The following is a 21,758-nucleotide window of genomic DNA, read 5'->3' as shown; positions in this document are numbered from 1 at the left end:
TTAGGGGTCCAAAAGGTCCCCCACTCATAAAGTGATACATTTTTATTAGTTTTTTTTTACTTTTAACACTTAAATTACAAGATCAACTTCAGATATATCTGTCCATTTTACGTTTGAACTATTATTTTGTTTGTTTTATGCTCTTTTGTCAAATAAAACTTTGATGTTTTTATATGGCTACCACACAATATATGCAATATTTTTTCCACATAAAACATTTTAAAGTGATATTTTTTAAGTAATAATTCATTATAACATGGATTTTTAGTCTTTTTTTTTTATTTTTTAGCAATGGCAAAAAAAAGAAAAATAAACAAAGACAAAAGAAAAAAAAACAGCCTGCCTGGCAGCTTTGTGTCAACATTGCAACTTTTTCTTGTTAGATTTCACCTCATTCCACTTTTTAAAAAAAGTTTTTTTAAATTTTTGCAATATTATCAATTATGCAATTTCTGCAGAATGTGTGGCGGGCCGCTAAACAATTAGCTGCGGGCTTCATTTTTCTATGAAGGATAAAACACTGAATATTGACAAAATATGAATGTCACACCCCCTTTTGATCAACCTATTTTACAATCAAGTGAAACGCAACAAAAATGCAACAAACAAACGCAACAAAAATGCAACAAACAGTGAAATATGAACGCGAAGGGTACAAAATAAATCAACTTATAATCTGATATATCGGATACATCAGTGGTCCATACATCACCGGGCCGATTGGTACCGATTGGTACCGACCGATTGGCACCGGGCCGCACAAGAAATTTAAAAAAAATAAAAAAATTTAAAAAATTAAAAAACTAAACTAAATCAACATAAAAAACACTATATACACATTATATATCAATATAGATCAATACAGTCTGCAGGGATACAGTCCGTAAGCACACATGATTGTATTACTTTATGAAAAAAAATAAAAATAAAAATCTTCATAATTTTCCAAAATCAATTAAAAAATGTTTCTTTAAAAAAAAAAGAAGAATGTTTTTATTAGAGATGTCCGATAATATCGGACTGCCGATATTATTGGCCGATAAATGCTTTAAAATGTAATATGTAAAGTAAAATGTATGACTTTTTAAAACGCAGCTGTGTACACAGATGTAAGAATAAGTACAGAGCGCCAATAAACCTTAAAGGCACTGCCTTTTCGTGCCGGCCCAATCACATAATACCTACGGCTTTTCACACACACAAGTGAATGCAATGCATACTTGGTCAACAGCCATACAGGTCACACTGAGGGTTGTATAAACAACTTTAACACTGTTACAAATATGCGCCACACTGTGAACCCACACCAAACAAGAATGACAAACACATTTGGGGAGAACATCCGCACCGTAACACAACATAAACACAACAGAACAAATACCCAGAACCCCTTGCAGCACTAACTCTTCCGGGACGCTACAATATACACTCCCCCGCAACCCTGCACCCGCCAACCCCAACCTCCTCATGCTCTCTCAGGGAGAGCATGTCCCAAATTCCAAGCTGCTGTTTTGAAGCATGTTAAAAAAAATAATGCACTTTGTGACTTCAATAATAAATATGGCAGTGCCATGTTGGCATTTTTTTTCCCATAACTTGAGTTGATTTATTTTGGAAAACCTTGTTACATTGTTTAATGCATCCAAATTAGGCATAATAATGTGTTAATTCCACGACTGTATATATCGGTATCGGTTGATATCGGAATCGGTAATTAAGAGTTGGACAATATCGGGATATCGGCAAAAAAGCCATTATCGGACATCTGTATTTGAGACCCATTGCTATCACAATGTTTGGGGGTGGGGAGAAATGTGACCTTTTGGATCAAACTTTCAGGAAATGTCAGAATCGGAATGAGGAACACGTGTTTAGATTTTGGGTGTGATTTGGATCGCCGTCCATTTTCTTTAAAGGTTATTTAAGATTTAGAGATGGGGCCAAGCAGAGGTCTGTGTTTTGTATTTTTTTTTTTTCCCTGGTCAAACAGGTAAATAATCGCCGATAGACAAAAAGACATATTTGAACATCAAGCCTCGATTGATGATTGACTGTCCCGCTCGATATGAAACCCAAATGGCAAAGGAAGTGAGTGCACTCGGTTATACCTGTGATTTGGCCTCAGGTTGTACAGGTTGTGATCAATTCTTTGATTGAGCCAGTTCTCTGCCAGGCCACACATGAAGTTGAAGGGAAGGATCCTCTGCACCGTTCTCAACAGCCTGGTATAACTCATATCCATTGGCATGCCGTTCGTCCCCACCCTGTACCAGATCCACGCCCCTCTTCGTGTGCTCAGGTAAAGCTACAGGGAGGACAGAACGTAGTACGATGATCATTAACTAACATTTTTCATGCAAGTGGATGCAAATTCTTCATCAAAAATCAGCCTCCGTATCTTTGTAAAGTCGTTATTTCCAACCGGATCTCATTAGACTGACTTTGAAAGACACAGCAATTCAATTTGCCCACCTGCTTGGTGACTCGGCTTAGCTCCACGGCGATGTCCCCTCCGGAGTTCCCGATCCCTACCACCACCACCTTCTTGTTCCGCCACTCTTCCGAAGTCTTGTAGTCCCGACTGTGGAAGTACTTGCCCTCAAACTTGTCAATACCTGAAGAAACGTAACATGAAACTTATCACTATCTCAAAAAGCAAGCATTTTTTTTAATGACGGTATAACTTCTAAAAGCCCTTTTGTATACCGTCTCAAGTATAATAGTCATATAATAATAATGTTTTAGATTTATATAGCGCTTGTCTAGACACTCAAAGCCAGGGGTCCCCAAACTTTTTGACTCCGGGGCCGCATTGGGGTAAAACAATTTGGCTGGGGGCCGCGCTATATATATATATATATATATATATATATTTATATATATATATATATATATATATATATATATATATACACTACCGTTCAAAAGTTTGGGGTCACCCAAACAACTTTGTGGAATAGCCTTCATTTCTAAGAACAAGAATAGACTGTCGAGTTTCAGATGAAAGTTCTCTTTTTTTGGCCATTTTCAGCGTTTAATTGACCCCACAAATGTGATGCTCCAGAAACTCAATCTGCTCAAAGGAAGGTCAGTTTTGTAGCTTCTGTAACGAGCTAAACGGTTTTCAGATGATATACCAGTTACTATGGTAATCTAATTAGTTACTATGGTCATCTATGTCACAGCAGATCAGACGAGGCACCAAGCAGTGTGGGCGGGAAGCGTTTCCACAGACGCGGAAGGAGATTTTCACAACAAAGTTCTAAAGCTTAATGATATATAGGATAGAAAGTACTTTATTGATCCCTGGGGGGAATTCAGCAAATATCAGATGTATCAGATTGTAGGTGGGTGTATTTTGAACCCTTCGCGTTCATATTTCACTGTTTGTTGCATTTTTGTTGCGTTTCACTTGATTGTAAGATTTTTAAAGTCATTTTGATAGTAGGCTAATATAGACACTTACATCATGTGGTGCCTTCATTATAACACTTATATAAGACTTTTAAAGTCATTTTGATAGTAGGCTAATATAGCTAATATAGACACATCATGTGTTGTCTTCATTATAACACTTATATAAGACTTTTAAAGTCATTTTGATAGTAGGCTAATATAGACACTTACATCCTGTGGTGCCTTCATTATAACACTTATATAGGACTTTTAAAGTCATTTTGATAGTAGGCTAATATAGCTAATATAGACACTTACATCCTGTGGTGCCTTCATTATAACACTTATATAGGACTTTTAAAGTCATTTTGATAGTAGGCTAATATAGCTAATATAGACACTTACATCCTGTGGTGCCTTCATTATAACACTTGTATAGGACTTTTAAAGTCATTTTGATAGTAGGCTAATATAGACACTTACATCCTGTGGTGCCTTCATTATAACACTTATATAGGACTTTTAAAGTCATTTTGATAGTAGGCTAATATAGCTAATATAGACACTTACATCCTGTGGTGCCTTCATTAGAACACTTATATAAGACTTTTAAAGTAATTTCGATAGTAGGCTAATATAGACACTTACATCCTGTGGTGCCTTCATTAGAACACTTATATAGGACTTTTAAAGTCATTTTGATAGTAGGCTAATATAGACACTTACATCCTGTGGTGCCTTCATTAGAACACTTATATAAGACTTTTAAAGTCATTTTGATAGTAGGCTAATATAGACACTTACATCCTGTGGTGCCTTCATTAGAACACTTATATAAGACTTTTAAAGTCATTTTGATAGTAGGCTAATATAGACACTTACATCCTGTGGTGCCTTCATTAGAACACTTATATAAGACTTTTAAAGTCATTTTGATAGTAGGCTAATATAGCTAATATAGACACTTACATCATGTGGTGCCTTCATTATAACACTTATATACGACTTTTAAAGTCATTTTGATAGTAGGCTAATATAGCTAATATAGACACATCATGTGTTGTCTTCATTATAACACTTATATAGGACTTTTAAAGTCATTTTGATAGTAGGCTAATATAGCTAATATAGACACTTACATCCTGTGGTGCCTTCATTATAACACTTATATAAGACTTTTAAAGTCATTTCGATAGTAGGCTAATATAGCTAATATAGACACTTACATCATGTGGTGCCTTCATTATAACACTTATATAGGACTTTTAAAGTCATTTTGATAGTAGGCTAATATAGACACTTACATCCTGTGGTGCCTTCATTATAACACTTATATAGGACTTTTAAAGTCATTTTGATAGTAGGCTAATATAGACACTTACATCCTGTGGTGCCTTCATTATAACACTTATATAGGACTTTTAAAGTCATTTTGATAGTAGGCTAATATAGCTAATATAGACACTTACATCATGTGGTGCCTTCATTATAACACTTATATACGACTTTTAAAGTCATTTTGATAGTAGGCTAATATAGCTAATATAGACACATCCTGTGGTGCCTTCATTATAACACTTATATAGGACTTTTAAAGTCATTTTGATAGTAGGCTAATATAGCTAATATAGACACTTACATCATGTGGTGCCTTCATTATAACACTTATATAAGACTTTTAAAGTCATTTTGATAGTAGGCTAATATAGACACTTACATCCTGTGGTGCCTTCATTATAACACTTATATAGGACTTTTAAAGTCATTTTGATAGTAGGCTAATATAGCTAATATAGACACTTACATCATGTGGTGCCTTCATTATAACACTTATATAGGACTTTTAAAGTCATTTTGATAGTAGGCTAATATAGACACTTACATCCTGTGGTGCCTTCACTATAACACTTGTATAGGACTTTTAAAGTCATTTTGATAGTAGGCTAATATAGACACTTACATCCTGTAGTGCCTTCATTATAACACTTATATAAGACTTTTAAAGTCATTTTGATAGTAGGCTAATATAGACACTTACATCCTGTGTTGCCTTCATTATAACACTTATATAGGACTTTTAAAGTCATTTTGATAGTAGGCTAATATAGCTAATATAGACACATCCTGTGTTGTCTTCATTATAACACTTATATAAGACTTTTAAAGTCATTTTGATAGTAGGCTAATATAGCTAATATAGACACTTACATCCTGTGGTGCCTTCATTATAACACTTATATAGGACTTTTAAAGTCATTTTGATAGTAGGCTAATATAGCTAATATAGACACTTACATCCTGTGGTGCCTTCATTATAACACTTATATAAGACTTTTAAAGTCATTTTGATAGTAGGCTAATATAGCTAATATAGACACTTACATCCTGTGGTGCCTTCATTATAACACTTATATAGGACTTTTAAAGTCATTTTGATAGTAGGCTAATATAGACACTTACATCCTGTGGTGCCTTCATTATAACACTTATATAAGACTTTTAAAGTCATTTTGATAGTAGGCTAATATAGACACTTACATCATGGGGTGCCTTCATTATAACACTTATATAAGACTTTTAAAGTCATTTTGATAGTAGGCTAATGCAGCTAATATAGACACTTACATCCTGTGGTGCCTTCATTATAACACTTATATAAGACTTTTAAAGTCATTTTGATAGTAGGCTAATATAGCTAATATAGACACTTACATCCTGTGGTGCCTTCATTATAACACTTATATAAGACTTTTAAAGTCATTTTGATAGTAGGCTAATATAGACACTTACATCCTGTGGTGCCTTCATTAGAACACTTATATAAGACTTTTAAAGTCATTTTGATAGTAGGCTAATATAGCTAATATAGACACTTACATCATGTGGTGCCTTCATTATAACACTTATATACGACTTTTAAAGTCATTTTGATAGTAGGCTAATATAGCTAATATAGACACATCATGTGTTGTCTTCATTATAACACTTATATAGGACTTTTAAAGTCATTTTGATAGTAGGCTAATATAGCTAATATAGACACTTACATCCTGTGTTGTCTTCATTATAACACTTATATAAGACTTTTAAAGTCATTTCGATAGTAGGCTAATATAGACACTTACATCCTGTGGTGCCTTCATTATAACACTTATATAGGACTTTTAAAGTCATTTTGATAGTAGGCTAATATAGCTAATATAGACACTTACATCATGTGGTGCCTTCATTATAACACTTATATAGGACTTTTAAAGTCATTTTGATAGTAGGCTAATATAGCTAATATAGACACTTACATCATGTGGTGCCTTCATTATAACACTTATATAAGATTTTTAAAGTCATTTTGATAGTAGGCTAATATAGACACTTACATCCTGTGGTGCCTTCATTAGAACACTTATATAAGACTTTTAAAGTCATTTTGATAGTAGGCTAATATAGACACTTACATCCTGTGGTGCCTTCATTAGAACACTTATATAAGACTTTTAAAGTCATTTTGATAGTAGGCTAATATAGCTAATATAGACACTTACATCATGTGGTGCCTTCATTATAACACTTATATACGACTTTTAAAGTCATTTTGATAGTAGGCTAATATAGCTAATATAGACACATCATGTGTTGTCTTCATTATAACACTTATATAGGACTTTTAAAGTCATTTTGATAGTAGGCTAATATAGCTAATATAGACACTTACATCCTGTGGTGCCTTCATTATAACACTTATATAAGACTTTTAAAGTCATTTCGATAGTAGGCTAATATAGCTAATATAGACACTTACATCATGTGGTGCCTTCATTATAACACTTATATAGGACTTTTAAAGTCATTTTGATAGTAGGCTAATATAGACACTTACATCCTGTGGTGCCTTCATTATAACACTTATATAGGACTTTTAAAGTCATTTTGATAGTAGGCTAATATAGACACTTACATCCTGTGGTGCCTTCATTATAACACTTATATAGGACTTTTAAAGTCATTTTGATAGTAGGCTAATATAGCTAATATAGACACTTACATCATGTGGTGCCTTCATTATAACACTTATATAGGACTTTTAAAGTCATTTTGATAGTAGGCTAATATAGACACTTACATCCTGTGGTGCCTTCACTATAACACTTATATAGGACTTTTAAAGTCATTTTGATAGTAGGCTAATATAGCTAATATAGACACTTACATCCTGTGGTGCCTTCATTATAACACTTATATAAGACTTTTAAAGTCATTTCGATAGTAGGCTAATATAGCTAATATAGACACTTACATCATGTGGTGCCTTCATTATAACACTTATATAGGACTTTTAAAGTCATTTTGATAGTAGGCTAATATAGACACTTACATCCTGTGGTGCCTTCATTATAACACTTATATAGGACTTTTAAAGTCATTTTGATAGTAGGCTAATATAGACACTTACATCCTGTGGTGCCTTCATTATAACACTTATATAGGACTTTTAAAGTCATTTTGATAGTAGGCTAATATAGCTAATATAGACACTTACATCATGTGGTGCCTTCATTATAACACTTATATAGGACTTTTAAAGTCATTTTGATAGTAGGCTAATATAGACACTTACATCCTGTAGTGCCTTCATTATAACACTTATATAAGACTTTTAAAGTCATTTTGATAGTAGGCTAATATAGCTAATATAGACACTTACATCCTGTGGGGCCTTCATTATAACACTTATATAAGACTTTTAAAGTCATTTTGATAGTAGGCTAATATAGACACTTACATCCTGTGTTGCCTTCATTATAACACTTATATAGGACTTTTAAAGTCATTTTGATAGTAGGCTAATATAGCTAATATAGACACTTACATCCTGTGTTGTCTTCATTATAACACTTATATAAGACTTTTAAAGTCATTTTGATAGTAGGCTAATATAGCTAATATAGACACTTACATCCTGTGGTGCCTTCATTATAACACTTATATAGGACTTTTAAAGTCATTTTGATAGTAGGCTAATATAGACACTTACATCCTGTGGTGCCTTCATTATAACACTTATATAGGACTTTTAAAGTCATTTTGATAGTAGGCTAATATAGCTAATATAGACACTTACATCCTGTGTTGTCTTCATTATAACACTTATATAAGACTTTTAAAGTCATTTCGATAGTAGGCTAATATAGCTAATATAGACACTTACATCATGTGGTGCCTTCATTATAACACTTATATAGGACTTTTAAAGTCATTTTGATAGTAGGCTAATATAGCTAATATAGACACTTACATCATGTGGTGCCTTCATTATAACACTTATATAGGACTTTTAAAGTCATTTCGATAGTAGGCTAATATAGACACTTACATCCTGTGGTGCCTTCATTATAACACTTATATAGGACTTTTAAAGTCATTTTGATAGTAGGCTAATATAGACACTTACATCCTGTGGTGCCTTCATTATAACACTTATATAAGACTTTTAAAGTCATTTTGATAGTAGGCTAATACAGCTAATATAGACACTTACATCCTGTGGTGCCTTCAATATAACACTTATATAAGACTTCTAATTTTTTGCGGCTCCAGACAGATTTTTTTTTTTTTTTTTTTGTCGATTCCGGCTCTTTTAACATTTTGGGTTGCCGGCCCTTGCACTAAGCTGACAATGATAATTGTGCTGTCCAGTTGTGATATCTTGCTTTCTAACACACCTGCGTCTCAATTGTGAGTCTTATATGGTAGACAATGCATGCAGGTGCAATTCCAAGACTATGGTGTGTTGCCGTACTCAGGAAGTAGTCTTTGCCATCAAGTTAAATGTGCCAGTCTTGTCTTTTGTTGAGCCCTATGATGTGTTTATACTTTAAGCTGCTTGTTTGCAATATGCATCTTAATGGTAGTTTTCTTTACCAAATTTGGAAGTGTTGAGATTGACGAGCGGTAGTAAATGGATGGCTGGATGGACATCAACATGTAAAATTGCTAATGCTAACTGGTAGCATGGATATGGCATGTGTATATATATGTATATATATATATATATATATATACAGTATATATATCCAATATAGATTGGCATCGAGTTAGTGCAATTTGAAAAGTGGATCAATTCTGGACTTTCGAATAAGGACAAGGTTGGCAGCATTAAACAGTTGATAAAAGTGTTGCATAAGCACATTGGTGTGTTACAAAGGTTGGTTCCCTACGATCTGTCGGCCTGGATGCCAACATATCAAGTCATGCAGGCCTAAAAGCAGTACCTGGGAAGTCCTGGAGAGGCAAGTTGGGGTGACAGTGGTGTCCAATGCAGATCATCACCGCGTCAAATATGTGTTTATTCTTTTTGCCATCCTGGCCCTCCGACTCAACATCCCACTGGCCGGAACGTGTAAAATCTGCCCTCGGCTTTACCTGCAGGACTTTGGTCTGAAGGCACAACAATAACAACTCTTTTAGATTGTTGACAACGGGCAAACACGCAGTTTTATTACATCAATTGTATCTCTCTTTGATCCACACGGTCATTCATTAACAAGTACAAAATCCAAAACAAGATAAGTGGTCACGTTGTGTAAATGGTAAATAAAAACAGAATACAATGATTTGCAAATCCTTGTCAACTTATATTCAATTGAATAGACTGCAAAGACAAGATATTTAACGTTCCAACTGGAAAACTTTGTTATGTTTTGCAAATATTAGCTCATTTGGAATTTGATGCCTGCAACGTGTTTCAAAAAAGCTGGCACAAGTGGCAAAAAAGGCTGAGAAGGTGGAGGAATGCTCATCAAACACTTATTTGGAACATCCCACAGGTGAACAGGCTAATTGGGAACAGGTGGGTGCCATGATTGGGTGTAAAAGCAGCTTCCATGAAATGCTCAGTCATTCACAAACAAGGACGAGGCGAGGGTCACCACTTTGTTAACAAATGCCTGAGAAAATTGTTTAAGAACAACAATTCTCAACCAGGCATTGCAAGGAATTTAGGGATTTCACCATCTACGCTCTGTAATATTTCGAGAATCTGGAGAAAGCCCTGCACGTAAGCGGCAAGGCTGAAAACCAACATTGAATGCCCGGGACCTTCGATCCCTCAGGCGGTACTGCATCAAAAAGCGACGTCAGTGTGTAAAGGATATCACCACATGGGTGTTTAGGAACACTTCAGAAAAGCACTGTCAGTAACTACAGTTGGTCGCTACATCTGTAAGTGCAAGTTAAAACTCTACTATGCAAAGCCAAAGCCATTTATCAACAACACCCAGAAACACTGTGTGCTGGGCCCGAGCTCATCTAAGATGGACTGATGCAAAGTGGAAAAGTGTTCTGTGGTCTGACGAGTCCACATTTCAAATTGTTTTTGGAAACGGTGGATGTCGTGGAAAAGAACCATCCGGATTGTTCTAGGCGCAAAGTGGAAAAGCCAACATGTGTGATGGTATGGGGGTGTATTAGTGCCCAAGACATGGGTAACTTACACATCTGTGAAGGCACCATTAATGCTGAAAGGTACAAACAGATTTTGGAGCAACATATGTTGCCATCCAAGCAACGTTATCATGGACGCCCCTGCTTATTTCAGCAAGACAATGCCAAGCCACAATCTGCACGTGTTACAACAGCGTGGCTTTGTAGTAAAAGAGTGCGGGTACTAGACTGGCCTGCCTGTAGTCCAGACCTGTCTCCCATTGAAAATGTGTGGCGCATTATGAAGCCTAAAATACCACAAGGGAGACCCCCGGACTGTTGAACAACTTAAGCTGTACATCAAGCAAGAATGGGAAAGAATTCCACCTGAAAAGCTTCAAAAATGTGTCTCCTCAGTTCCCAAACGTTTACTGAGTGTTGTTAAAAGGAAAGGCCATGTAACACAGTGGTAAAAATGCCCCTGTGCCAACTTTTTTGCAATGTGTTGCTGCCATTAAATTCTAAGTTAATGATTATTTGCTAAAAAAAAATGAAGTTTCTCAGTTGGAAGATTAAATATCTTGTCTTTGCAGTCTATTCAATTGAATATAAGTTTAAAAGGATTTGCAAATCATTGTATTCTCTTTTTATTCACGAATTACACAACGTGCCAACTTCACTGGTTTTGGGTTTTGTAATAGCGCTGTTTAGTTGATTGTAAACAACAGTACAGCACGTGCAACATGCACAGGGTTTACCATACCTACATTTTAAAGTGCATGTAGAAGTAGATACAACTGCGAAATGCTGACCACTCATCATACTTTAAAGGCCTACTGAAATGATTTTTTTTTTATTTAAACGGGGATAGCAGATCCATTCTATGTGTCATACTTGATCATTTCGCGATATTGCCATATTTTTGCTGAAAGGATTTAGTATAGAACAACGACGATAAAGTTCGCAACTTTTGGTCACTGATTAAAAAAAAAAGCCTTGCCTGTACCGGAAGTAGCGTGACGTCACAGGAGGAAGGATTCCTCACAATTCCCCGTTGTTTACAATGCAGCTAGAGAGATTCGGACCGAGAAAGCGACGATTACCCCATTAATTTGAGCGAGAATGAAAGATTCGTGGATGAGGAACGTTAGAGTGAAGAACTAGAGAGGCAGTGCAGGGTGTATCTTTTTTCGCTCTGACCGTAACTTAGGTACAAGCTGGCTCATTGGATTCCACACACTCTCCTTTTTCTATTGTGGATCACGGATTTGTATTTTAAACCACCTCGGATACTATATCCTCTTGAAAATGAGAGTCGAGAACGCGAAATGGACATTCACAGTGACTTTTATCTCCACGACAATATATCGGCGAAGCTCTTTAGCTACTGAGCTAACGTGATAGCATCTGGCTCAAATGCAGATAGAAACAAAATAAATAAATCCCTGACTGGAAGGATAGACAGAAGATCAACAATACTATTAAACCATGGACATGTAAATACACGGTTAATAATTCTCAGCCTGGCAAAGCTTAACAATGCTGTTGCTAACGACGCTGAAGCTAACTTAGCAACTTAGCAACCGGACCTCACAGAGCTATGCTAAAAACATTAGCGCTCCACCTACGCCAGCCAGCCCTCATCTGCTCATCAACACCCGTGCTCACCTGCGTTCCAGCGATCGACGGCGCGACGAAGGACTTCACCTGAACACAGATGCGGTTGGCGGCTAGCATCGGCTAGCGCGTCTGCTATCCAAGTAAGTCCTCCTGGTTGTGTTGCTGCAGCCAGCCGCTAATACACCGATCCCACCTACAACTTTCTTCTTTGCAGTCTCCATTGTTCATTAAACAAATTGCAAAAGATTCACCAACACAGATGTCCAGAATACTGTGGAATTGTTCGATGAAAACAGAGCAGTTTGTATGGTGACACATTGGGTACGAATACTTCCGTTGCCGTCGTGACGTCACGCGCATACGTCATCATACATAGACGTTTCCAACCGGAAGTTCAGCGGGAAATTTAAAATGTCACTTTATAAGTTAACCCGGCCGTATTGGCATGTGTTGCAATGTTAAGATTTCATCATTGATATATAAACTATCAGACTGCGTGGTCGCTAGTAGTGGCTTTCAGTAGGCCTTTAAAAATCAGAGGGTTGCCTACAGCCACGGCCCGTCAGATTTTTAATTTTAACAAGTCAGATTTTTTTTGTTTTTGTTTTGGAAAGGCATGTTTTGTATGCTTTGGCAGATGCTTACGTTGAAGCGTATGTGCTTGAGGAGCCGGAAGTGGTCGGCGTACATGCGGAAGTAGTCCATGATGAGCGTGTTGTGCATGTAGTTTGGGAAGTGCGCGGGAATAGGGTAGTCGCTGTAGCACATCATCTCCTTGGAGGTGTTGATTATGACAGAGTGGTAGATGCTGGCCCGGTCCGACTCGGGGTGGTCCTAGAGGACACAGGAGATGTTCAAAATGGCATTTTTTTTTGGTGCAAGAGACATGTTGCCGAACCCACCTTGAACCTCCACAGGCCTCCGATGTCGTCGCTGCTCTCAAAGCAGACGGGCTCCAGCCCCTCGTCCAGGCAGCACTTGATGCAGGCCAGACCCGAGCTACCTGCTCCAATGATGGCCACACGGCGACTCATACTGCAACTGTCACAAGTTAAAGTTAAAGTACCAATGATTGTCACACACACACACACTAGGTGTGGTGAAATGTGTCCTCTGCATTTGACCCATCCCCTTCTTCACCCCCTGGGAGGTGAGGGGAGCAGTGGGCAGCAGCGGTGGCCACGCTCGGGAATCATTTTTGGTGATTTAACCCCCAATTCCAACCCTTGATGCTGAGTGCCAAGCAGGGAGGTAATGGGTCCCACATATAAAGTCTTTGGTATGACTCGGGGTTTGAACTCACAACCTACCGATCTCAGGGCGGACCCTCTAACCCAGACCTGGGCATTCTGCGGCCCGTGGGCCGCATCCGGCCCTTTGTGCGTCCCTGTCCGGCCCGCGTGAGGCCAATTATAAATTACAAAATAAATTTAAAAAAGTATCTATGTCGAGTGTGCAATACAACGGTGCTGCTTTTGTTTTGAAAATCGTTATTTGTATTACTTCCGTGTGGACGTATGCGTGTGCGTGATTGTGAGTGAATGTGAACAGCTGCAATCACAAATTACAAAATAAAGTTGAAAAAACATCTATGTCGTGCGCGCAATACAACTGTGCTGCTTTTATTTTGAAAAGTATTATTTATGTGCGTATGTCCGTGTGTAACCTGCGAGTGAAGGTGCACATGCAGCGACAAGTGATGCACGGTTTACACCCGAGACGCTAAAAAGAGAAAAGTTGATGAGGAATGGCGTGTTTCCAACAAGACATGGACTGCCAAGCAACGTTCCCTCTAAGGTGCGCGCCTGCGCAATTGCGCACTGCTCAAGCGTCCGCTGCGCGCAGCAAATATATGCCGCGCACCAAATCAAATCCCATCTGAATTCTAAACAAAATAAACATATTTATTTTATGTAATTTTGCAATGCAACTCTGAGTGACAGTGACAACAAGCGGCCCTAACGGTGTTCGTCAACACCGTTCAATTGAACACCGTTCAATTATTGTAACGTCTATCGAGATGCTTCGAGGACAGGAATTATATCGATCACTTTATTGAGCAAAACTGTTTATATTCGGACATAACCACACCAAAAACATGAGTAAAACAATTCTATCTCGAAAAACTAGTCATTTTCTGCCGTACAAACCAGGCCAAAACCAACTTGTCATCTGTCACCAACACGCATAGCACTAAACCACTGGTGCGTTTATGGCCACACAAAAAGTCGGACAACTCAAACACCACACAAAGTTACACTATGACTCCTCAGTCATACGTGTGCTTATTTTACTGTCATTTATTATTAATGTGAATTTATTTATATTTGTCATGGAATGCTGTTACACACACTATGTTGAAGTATTACTATTATTATTAATTATTATTATTATTATTATTATTTATTTTACGGTATATATCAAAAATAATATTGAGCAAAATTTAATTGAAATATTGTCGATGTGGCCCTCCAGCAGTACCCGGGTTGCTCATGCGGCCCCCGGTAAAAATTAATTGCCCACCCCTGCTCTAACCACTAGGCCACTGAGTAGGTTTAGAAACTCATTTTCAATTTTGCCCCGAGAGAAATGGCATCTACATAGATAATAAGCTTTTTTGTTGTTATTTGTTTACCTCAGGGGTGTCCAAACTTTTTGACTTTTTGAAAAAAGTAAATTTACAGTAGTGACATAGTTTACATAATTTTTTTTCCAAAATAAATACAATTGTCCGGGGGCCGAAAGCCTGCATGCAAACTAACACACACACACACACACACACACACACACACACACACACACACACACACACACACACACACACACACACACACACACACACACACACACACACACACACACACACACGTATATATGTGTATATGAGTACCTATTACTATAATAATATAATGCATATAATGGATAATAATATAATGGATACATCATTGGGGCGGCATGGCGTAGTGGGTAGAGCGCCCGTGTCAGAAACCTGAGGGTTTTAACATGTAAAGCGACTTTGGGTACTTAGAAAAGCGCTATATAAATTCCAGGTATTATTATTAACAATTACTATAATTGGATATAAAGAGTAAGTGAAAGTTACTTCCATGATGACCTCATTAAGGTTTTTTAATCAATCAGAAATATCAAGCAGCTAAAATGCACCAAACATGGATAAGTGTGGAGAGGGTGTTTTGCATTTTACCCATCATCCCTGGTCATGGTTTTAAATGGTCATAACTTAGATGTTCTGTGTGTGTATTGATTGGACATTTTTCATAACATTCACAAAGTTAAATGAGCAGGTTGCTGGATTTTTTTTTCTGCACCATGACTAGGGAAGGTTGTTTGGATTGGGTCAAATAAATAAATGATGTGCTCATTGTCGAGCCCCCGTGACTCAGTGAAACTTGTATTTCTATCAACCTGTGAGTCAGTGAAACTTGCTTTACTTCTGAGTCAGTGAAATTTGAGCTTTTGTCGAGGCTCGGTAAGGCAGTGAACTCCGAGCGTTTGTCAACCTGTGAGTCAGTAAAACTCGAGTTGTGTCAAGTGGCAGTGAGCAAGTCAAACTCTAATCTTCGTCAGTGAAACTCGAGTCTTCGTCAACCTATGAGTCAGTGGCGCACGAGTCTCTGTCAAATACCTCTGAATCCATGAAACGTGCGTTTTTGAGTCTTCATCAACCTGAGAGTCGGTGAAACCCGAGATTCTGTCAAGTACCTCCGAGTGAGATAAACTCAAGTCTTTGCGGAACATTCATGTGTCTGCAACTTGAGTCTTCAGTCAGGGAAACTCAAGTCTTCGTCAACCTGTGAGTCACTGAAATTCGAGTCTTCGTCAACCTATGAGTCAGTGAAACGTAAGTCTTTGTCAACCTGTGAGTCAGTGTAACTCGAGTCTTCATCAACCTGAGTCAGTGAAACTTGAGTGTCTGTCAAGTACCTCTGAGTGAGTTAAACTGGAGCCTTTGTCGAGCCCCTGTGACTCAGTGAAACTTATGTTTCTATCAACCTGTGAGTCAGTGAAACTTGCTTTACTTCTGAGTCAGTTAAATTTGAGCTTTTGCCGGGACTCGGTAAGGCAGTGAACTTCGAGCCTTTGTCAACCTGTGAGTCAGTAAAACTCGAGTTGTGTCAAGTGGATGTGAGCTAGTCAAACGCTAATCTTCGTTGAGCACACATTCGTCAGTGAAACGCGAGTCTTTGTCAACCTGTGAGTCAGTGGAGCTTGAGTCTTTGTCAAATACATCTGAATCAGTGAAACTTGCGTCTTTGTCAACCTGTGAGGCAGTGACACTCGAGATTCCTCTGAGTGAGTTAAACTCAAGTCTTTGTCGAACATTCATGTGTCTGCAACTTGAGTCTTCATCAAGTGCTAATAAGTCAGTGAAACTTGAGTCTTCATCGAGTACTTGTGAGTCAGTAAACCTTTAGTCTTTGTCAACATGTGAGTCAGTGAACCTTGAGTCTTTGTAAACCTCTAAGTCAGGGAAACCCAAGTCTCTGTCAAATACTTTGGAGTCAGTGAAATCTGAGTCTTTGCCGAGCCCCTGTGCATCAGTAAAACTCGTATTTCTATCAACCTGTGAGTCAATGAAACTTGCTTTACTTCTGAGTCACTGAAATTTGAGCTTTTGCCGAGGCGTTTGTCAACCTGTGAGTCAGTAAAACTGGAGTTGTGTCAAGTGGCAGTGAGCTAGTCAAACTCTAATCTTCATCAGTGAAACTCGAGTCTTTGTCAAACTGTGAGTCAGTGGAGCTCGAGTCCCTGTCAAATACCACCCTTGTGTCAGTGTAACTTGAGTTTTCCTCAACCCGAGAGTCGGTGAAACCCGAGATTCTGTCAAGCACCTCCGAGTGAGTTGAACTCAAGTCTTTGGGGAACGTTCATGTGTCTACAACTTGAGTCTTCAGTCAGGGAAACTCAAGTCTTCGTCAACCTGTGAGTCAGTGGAGCTCGAGTCTCTGTAAAATACCTTTGAATCAATGAAACTCGCGTCTTTGTCAACCCTTTTGTCAGTGTAACTTGAGTCTTCATCCACCTGAGTCAGTGAAACTCGAGATTCCTCTTTGTCAACCTGTTAGTCAGTGAAATTCGAGTCTTTGTCGAGCGGCTGTAAGTCGGTGAAACTCAAGGGTTTGAGCCAGTGACTCTTTTGGTTTGCAGCGCCCGTGATGAAGCTACAGTACAGCAAGAAGGGGGCAATTATGGATTTAAGGGGAGGATCAGATCTGTTGTTAAAAGGGTTATGTAAATGCACTAGCAAAATTGGTGACTCGTTTGCTGGTTTTCTTCTTCGTTTAGCTAGCGGCAGCGGGGGAAAGTAAATGTTTCAAGTCGAGTCAAAACCTTCAAAATAAATTTGTTTTACCTCATTCATTTCGTGTGGTGTTTGAAAGTAAACAAAACACATGCAGACGATACGAATAAAACAGTTTTCAGTGTTTACATTATGTTAAAATGGGGTTTGAAACTCAAACAAGACCAGTTTGACAGAACTTCATTACGTTTGCTGTGCCATGGGTTCCTTGGTTAACCTCACTCACTAACGTCCAAGGTGACAGCTCCAGCTCGGTGTCTAGCCCGACTCTCAAGGTTCGGAATAAAAACCGGGGCTGGACCAGCCGAGGTTACGTTACGCGTAGAGTTCTGAGGGGTATTCCAGGGAGGAGGTTCAATAAACTCTAAGTTGAACTGAACTTGACTTACTCTAAGATGGGAAATTCTGAGTTTTGTGTTCCGGTACGTTAGTTCAATACATCCTGAGTATGTAGACCAGGGGTGTCAAACCTACGGCCCCCGTGAACAGGTTTTATCCGGCCCGCGGGATGAGTTTGCGAAGTATAAAAATTAGCCGACATTTTTGAATGAAAGAAACTGCTGTTCTAAATGTGTCCACTAGATGTCGCAATAGCAATTATTTGTATATTTGTAGATGATGCTTCATATATAAAAAAAATAAACCACATATTATAGTGCACCAGTCGAGGAAAATGAGCAAACTCCATAAATAACATACTGTAATTTGATTTTGATATCATTTTTTTTATCGTGATAGATTGACTGATGAACATTATCACATAATGTATTCAGAAACTATAAATAAAGACAAATAAAGATAAAATACTATTAACCGCAACATGTAAGTGTAAAAAAAAAAACAACCCAACAACATTACGATTTGTAAATTTTCAGAATGTGCTTGTTCTATTTTTAAACAAAGAAAACAATCTGAAGTTGTCTTTATTTTTAAGTTATCGTGCCGTGATTTTACCAGTCCGGCCCACTCGGGAGTAGATTTTTCTCCATGTGGCCCCCCATCTAAAATGAGTTTGACACCCCTGATGTAGACGCCGAGTTAAGACCACAATAAAAAGGCCATGATCCTCCAATTCACCATAGCAACTAGGGAGGGAAAAGGCCGTCTTTCTCTACCCAGCTGGAGGTCAAAGAATGAATGTGTATATGTGGTGAGTATAAATACTTGTTAAGGAAGTATTACAGTGAAAAAACCATAGACTGAAGCGATTGATTACTGTAATACATACGCTTGAATGCAGTAGTTTATTATCTTAACATTTTATGACATTTTCTTATTAGCAACCAGGTAAAAAGGTCGTATTGATCTAGAAATATTGTTGTATATATATATATATATATATATATATATATATATATATATATATATATATATATATATATATATATATATATATATATATATGGACTGTATATGTGCGTGTATGTATATTTATCATTTATTTAATATTTTTTATTTATATACACAGTGTTTATGTACAGTACAGGCCAAACGTTTGGACACACCATCTCATTTCAATGTGTTTTCTTTATTTTCATGACTATTTACATTGTAGATTGTCACTGAAGGCATCAAAACTATAAAATGAACACATGCGGACTTATGTACTTGACAAAAAAAGGTGAAATAACTGAAAACATGTTTTTATATTGTAGTTTCTTCAAAATAGTCACCCTTTGCTCTGATGACTGTTTTGCTACTGTTTTGATTACTCTTGGCATTCTCTCGATGAGCTTCAAGAGGTAGTCACCTAAAATGGTGTCATAGTTTTGATGCCTTCAGTGACAGTCTACAATGTAAATAGTCATGAAAATAAAGAAAACGCATTGGATGAGGAGAAGGTGTGTCCAAACTTTTTGCTTGTACTGTACACACACATATATATATATATATATATATATATATATATATATATATATATATATATATATATATATATATATATATAATTTTTTTTTAAGTTTTTTTTTTTTTAATAGTTTTTTTTAAATCCAAAAATCCAATTAACACTAAGTATCTCAAATCAACGATTTTAAACTTGACCAACAAGGTCTTTTTTTCTTACGGCTTGTTGAAGAAAACCTGCCAGTCAGCAGGTTAGTTTCCCAGAGTAAGTTGCCATGGTAACTGAATTTGAATTTGATTTATGAGAGCCTGACAAAAAAATTAAAAAAATCAAAATAAATATATATATATATATATATATATATATATATATATATATATATATATATATATATATATATATATATATATATATATATATATAATTTTTTTTAAAGTTTTTTTTTTTTTTAATAGTTTTTTTTAAATCCAAAAATCCAATTAACACTAAGTATCTCAAATCAACGATTTTAAACTTGACCAACAAGGTCTTTTTTTCTTACGGCTTGTTGAAGAAAACCTGCCAGTCAGCAGGTTAGTTTCCCAGAGTAAGTTGCCATGGTAACTGAATTTGAATTTGATTTATGAGAGCCTGACAAAAAAATTAAAAAAATCAAAATAAATATATATATATATATATATATATATATATATATATATATATATATATATATATATATATATATATATATATATATATATATATATATAATTTTTTTTAAAGTTTTTTTTTTTTTAATAGTTTTTTTTAAATCCAAAAATCCAATTATCACTAAGTATCTCAAATCAACGATTTTAAACTTGACCAACAAAATATTTTTTTCTTACGGCTTGTTGAAGAAAACCTGCCAGTCAGCAGGTTAGTTTCCCAGAGTAAGTTGCCATGGTAACTGAATTTGAATTGGATTTATGAAAGCCTGAATTTCCCCTCATCCCAGGGTTTACATATTTAGCCTTTTAACTTCACCTCCTCGTGTCTTTGATCCAAACAAAAACAGACAAAAATAACAGATGTTTGTTTTTAAATACCTGATTGGACCTTCATTAATGTGTTGTCCATCTGGGAATGGCACTTAAACGGGGGCCACGTTTTACTCAACACACTCACTAAAAATGTCAAGTTTTTTTTAAAGAATCGGATCTCAAGGTATTGATGTCAAAAGTATTTGATACCCGTCTAACTAGATTTCAGGTCACGTGACTGGCGCTCACACCTCTTAGCATTGTTAGGGCAGACAAGCCGTGAATCAGTAACATGAAAAAAACTCGGAAGTTTTGAACGACTCGTTCATGGATCGCACATCTCTACTGTAAGCGTTGTAGTAGAGCTGCACGCTATTTTGCAACGTTAGCCCAGCTGTGCAAAAGTGTTTCAAAAGCACCCACAAAAACGTCGACATGCATGAAGAAGTAGTGTTGGAACACTTTGAGTGGTTATAGGTATATTAAATTAAAAAGAACAAAAACACGTCGTTTACCAACATAAACGTGACAAGCAAGCGGCAAATCCTACTGTCCGTGAAAGCAGCACAATAAACGACTAGATAATACAGTACTCCTTAAGAGTTTGTTTTTTGCAACCAAACTAGTGAAAAATTGATGAAGTTACAACTCACATGGCTGATGTTTTTCCCCCACCGTGGGAAGACGGAGGACGTGACTCGGACTTGTTTGTTGTCCTTTGCCGTTCGGTGATGGGCGGAGTGTGCAGAGACTGCAGCCTGGACCTCTGAACTCATCACGGCGGAGTTACTTAACTGGTGGCAAAACAAACACATCCCGGCGCCTGCAGTTGATTATTAATCGGCTCTGTGCGTTAGGGTGTTTGTTCCTATCATCATTATACTAATGTATTACAACTGGTGAGTACAACTTTCCTTTAGAGTTGTTTACTCACCTTGACAAATCCAGCGTGTAACTTTGTACAAACATAGTGGTGATGCTGCAACACTACAATGCATTATAGCACTGAAATGTAACTCCAGTAACTACTTATCTCTCTTACTGCAATACTGTCACATAATATAGTATTAACTAACTATTGCTACTTTAAAAATATATATATTCTAGCATCGAGGACGCCCTTTTACTATTTACTCCCATTCTTACAGTCAGC

The 21,758-nt window shown here is 37.0% G+C and overlaps 1 protein-coding gene across 1 annotated transcript in view; it reads right to left on the bottom strand.

The window, feature by feature from the left end:
- LOC133644521 (flavin-containing monooxygenase 5-like) overlaps positions 1-21,414 on the bottom strand; it is a 28,877-nt gene extending 7,463 nt beyond the window's left edge. Inside the window, exons 1-6 of the mRNA XM_062039053.1 lie at positions 21,259-21,414; positions 13,338-13,476; positions 13,081-13,269; positions 9,666-9,831; positions 2,473-2,615; positions 2,109-2,305 (exon numbers count right to left, since the gene is read on the bottom strand). Of these exons, the coding sequence (XP_061895037.1) occupies positions 2,109-2,305; positions 2,473-2,615; positions 9,666-9,831; positions 13,081-13,269; positions 13,338-13,469 (827 nt within the window). The 5' untranslated portion in view covers positions 13,470-13,476; positions 21,259-21,414. The remainder of the gene's footprint in view (positions 1-2,108; positions 2,306-2,472; positions 2,616-9,665; positions 9,832-13,080; positions 13,270-13,337; positions 13,477-21,258) is intronic.
- Between the last annotated feature and the right edge of the window lie 344 nt (positions 21,415-21,758).

Source organism: Entelurus aequoreus, linkage group LG27 (assembly GCF_033978785.1).
Source record: "Entelurus aequoreus isolate RoL-2023_Sb linkage group LG27, RoL_Eaeq_v1.1, whole genome shotgun sequence".
NCBI classification, from domain to species: Eukaryota; Metazoa; Chordata; class Actinopteri; order Syngnathiformes; family Syngnathidae; genus Entelurus; species Entelurus aequoreus.
The sequence above is the reverse complement of the archived record's forward strand: the minus strand, read 5'-3'. Positions and strand labels throughout refer to the sequence as shown.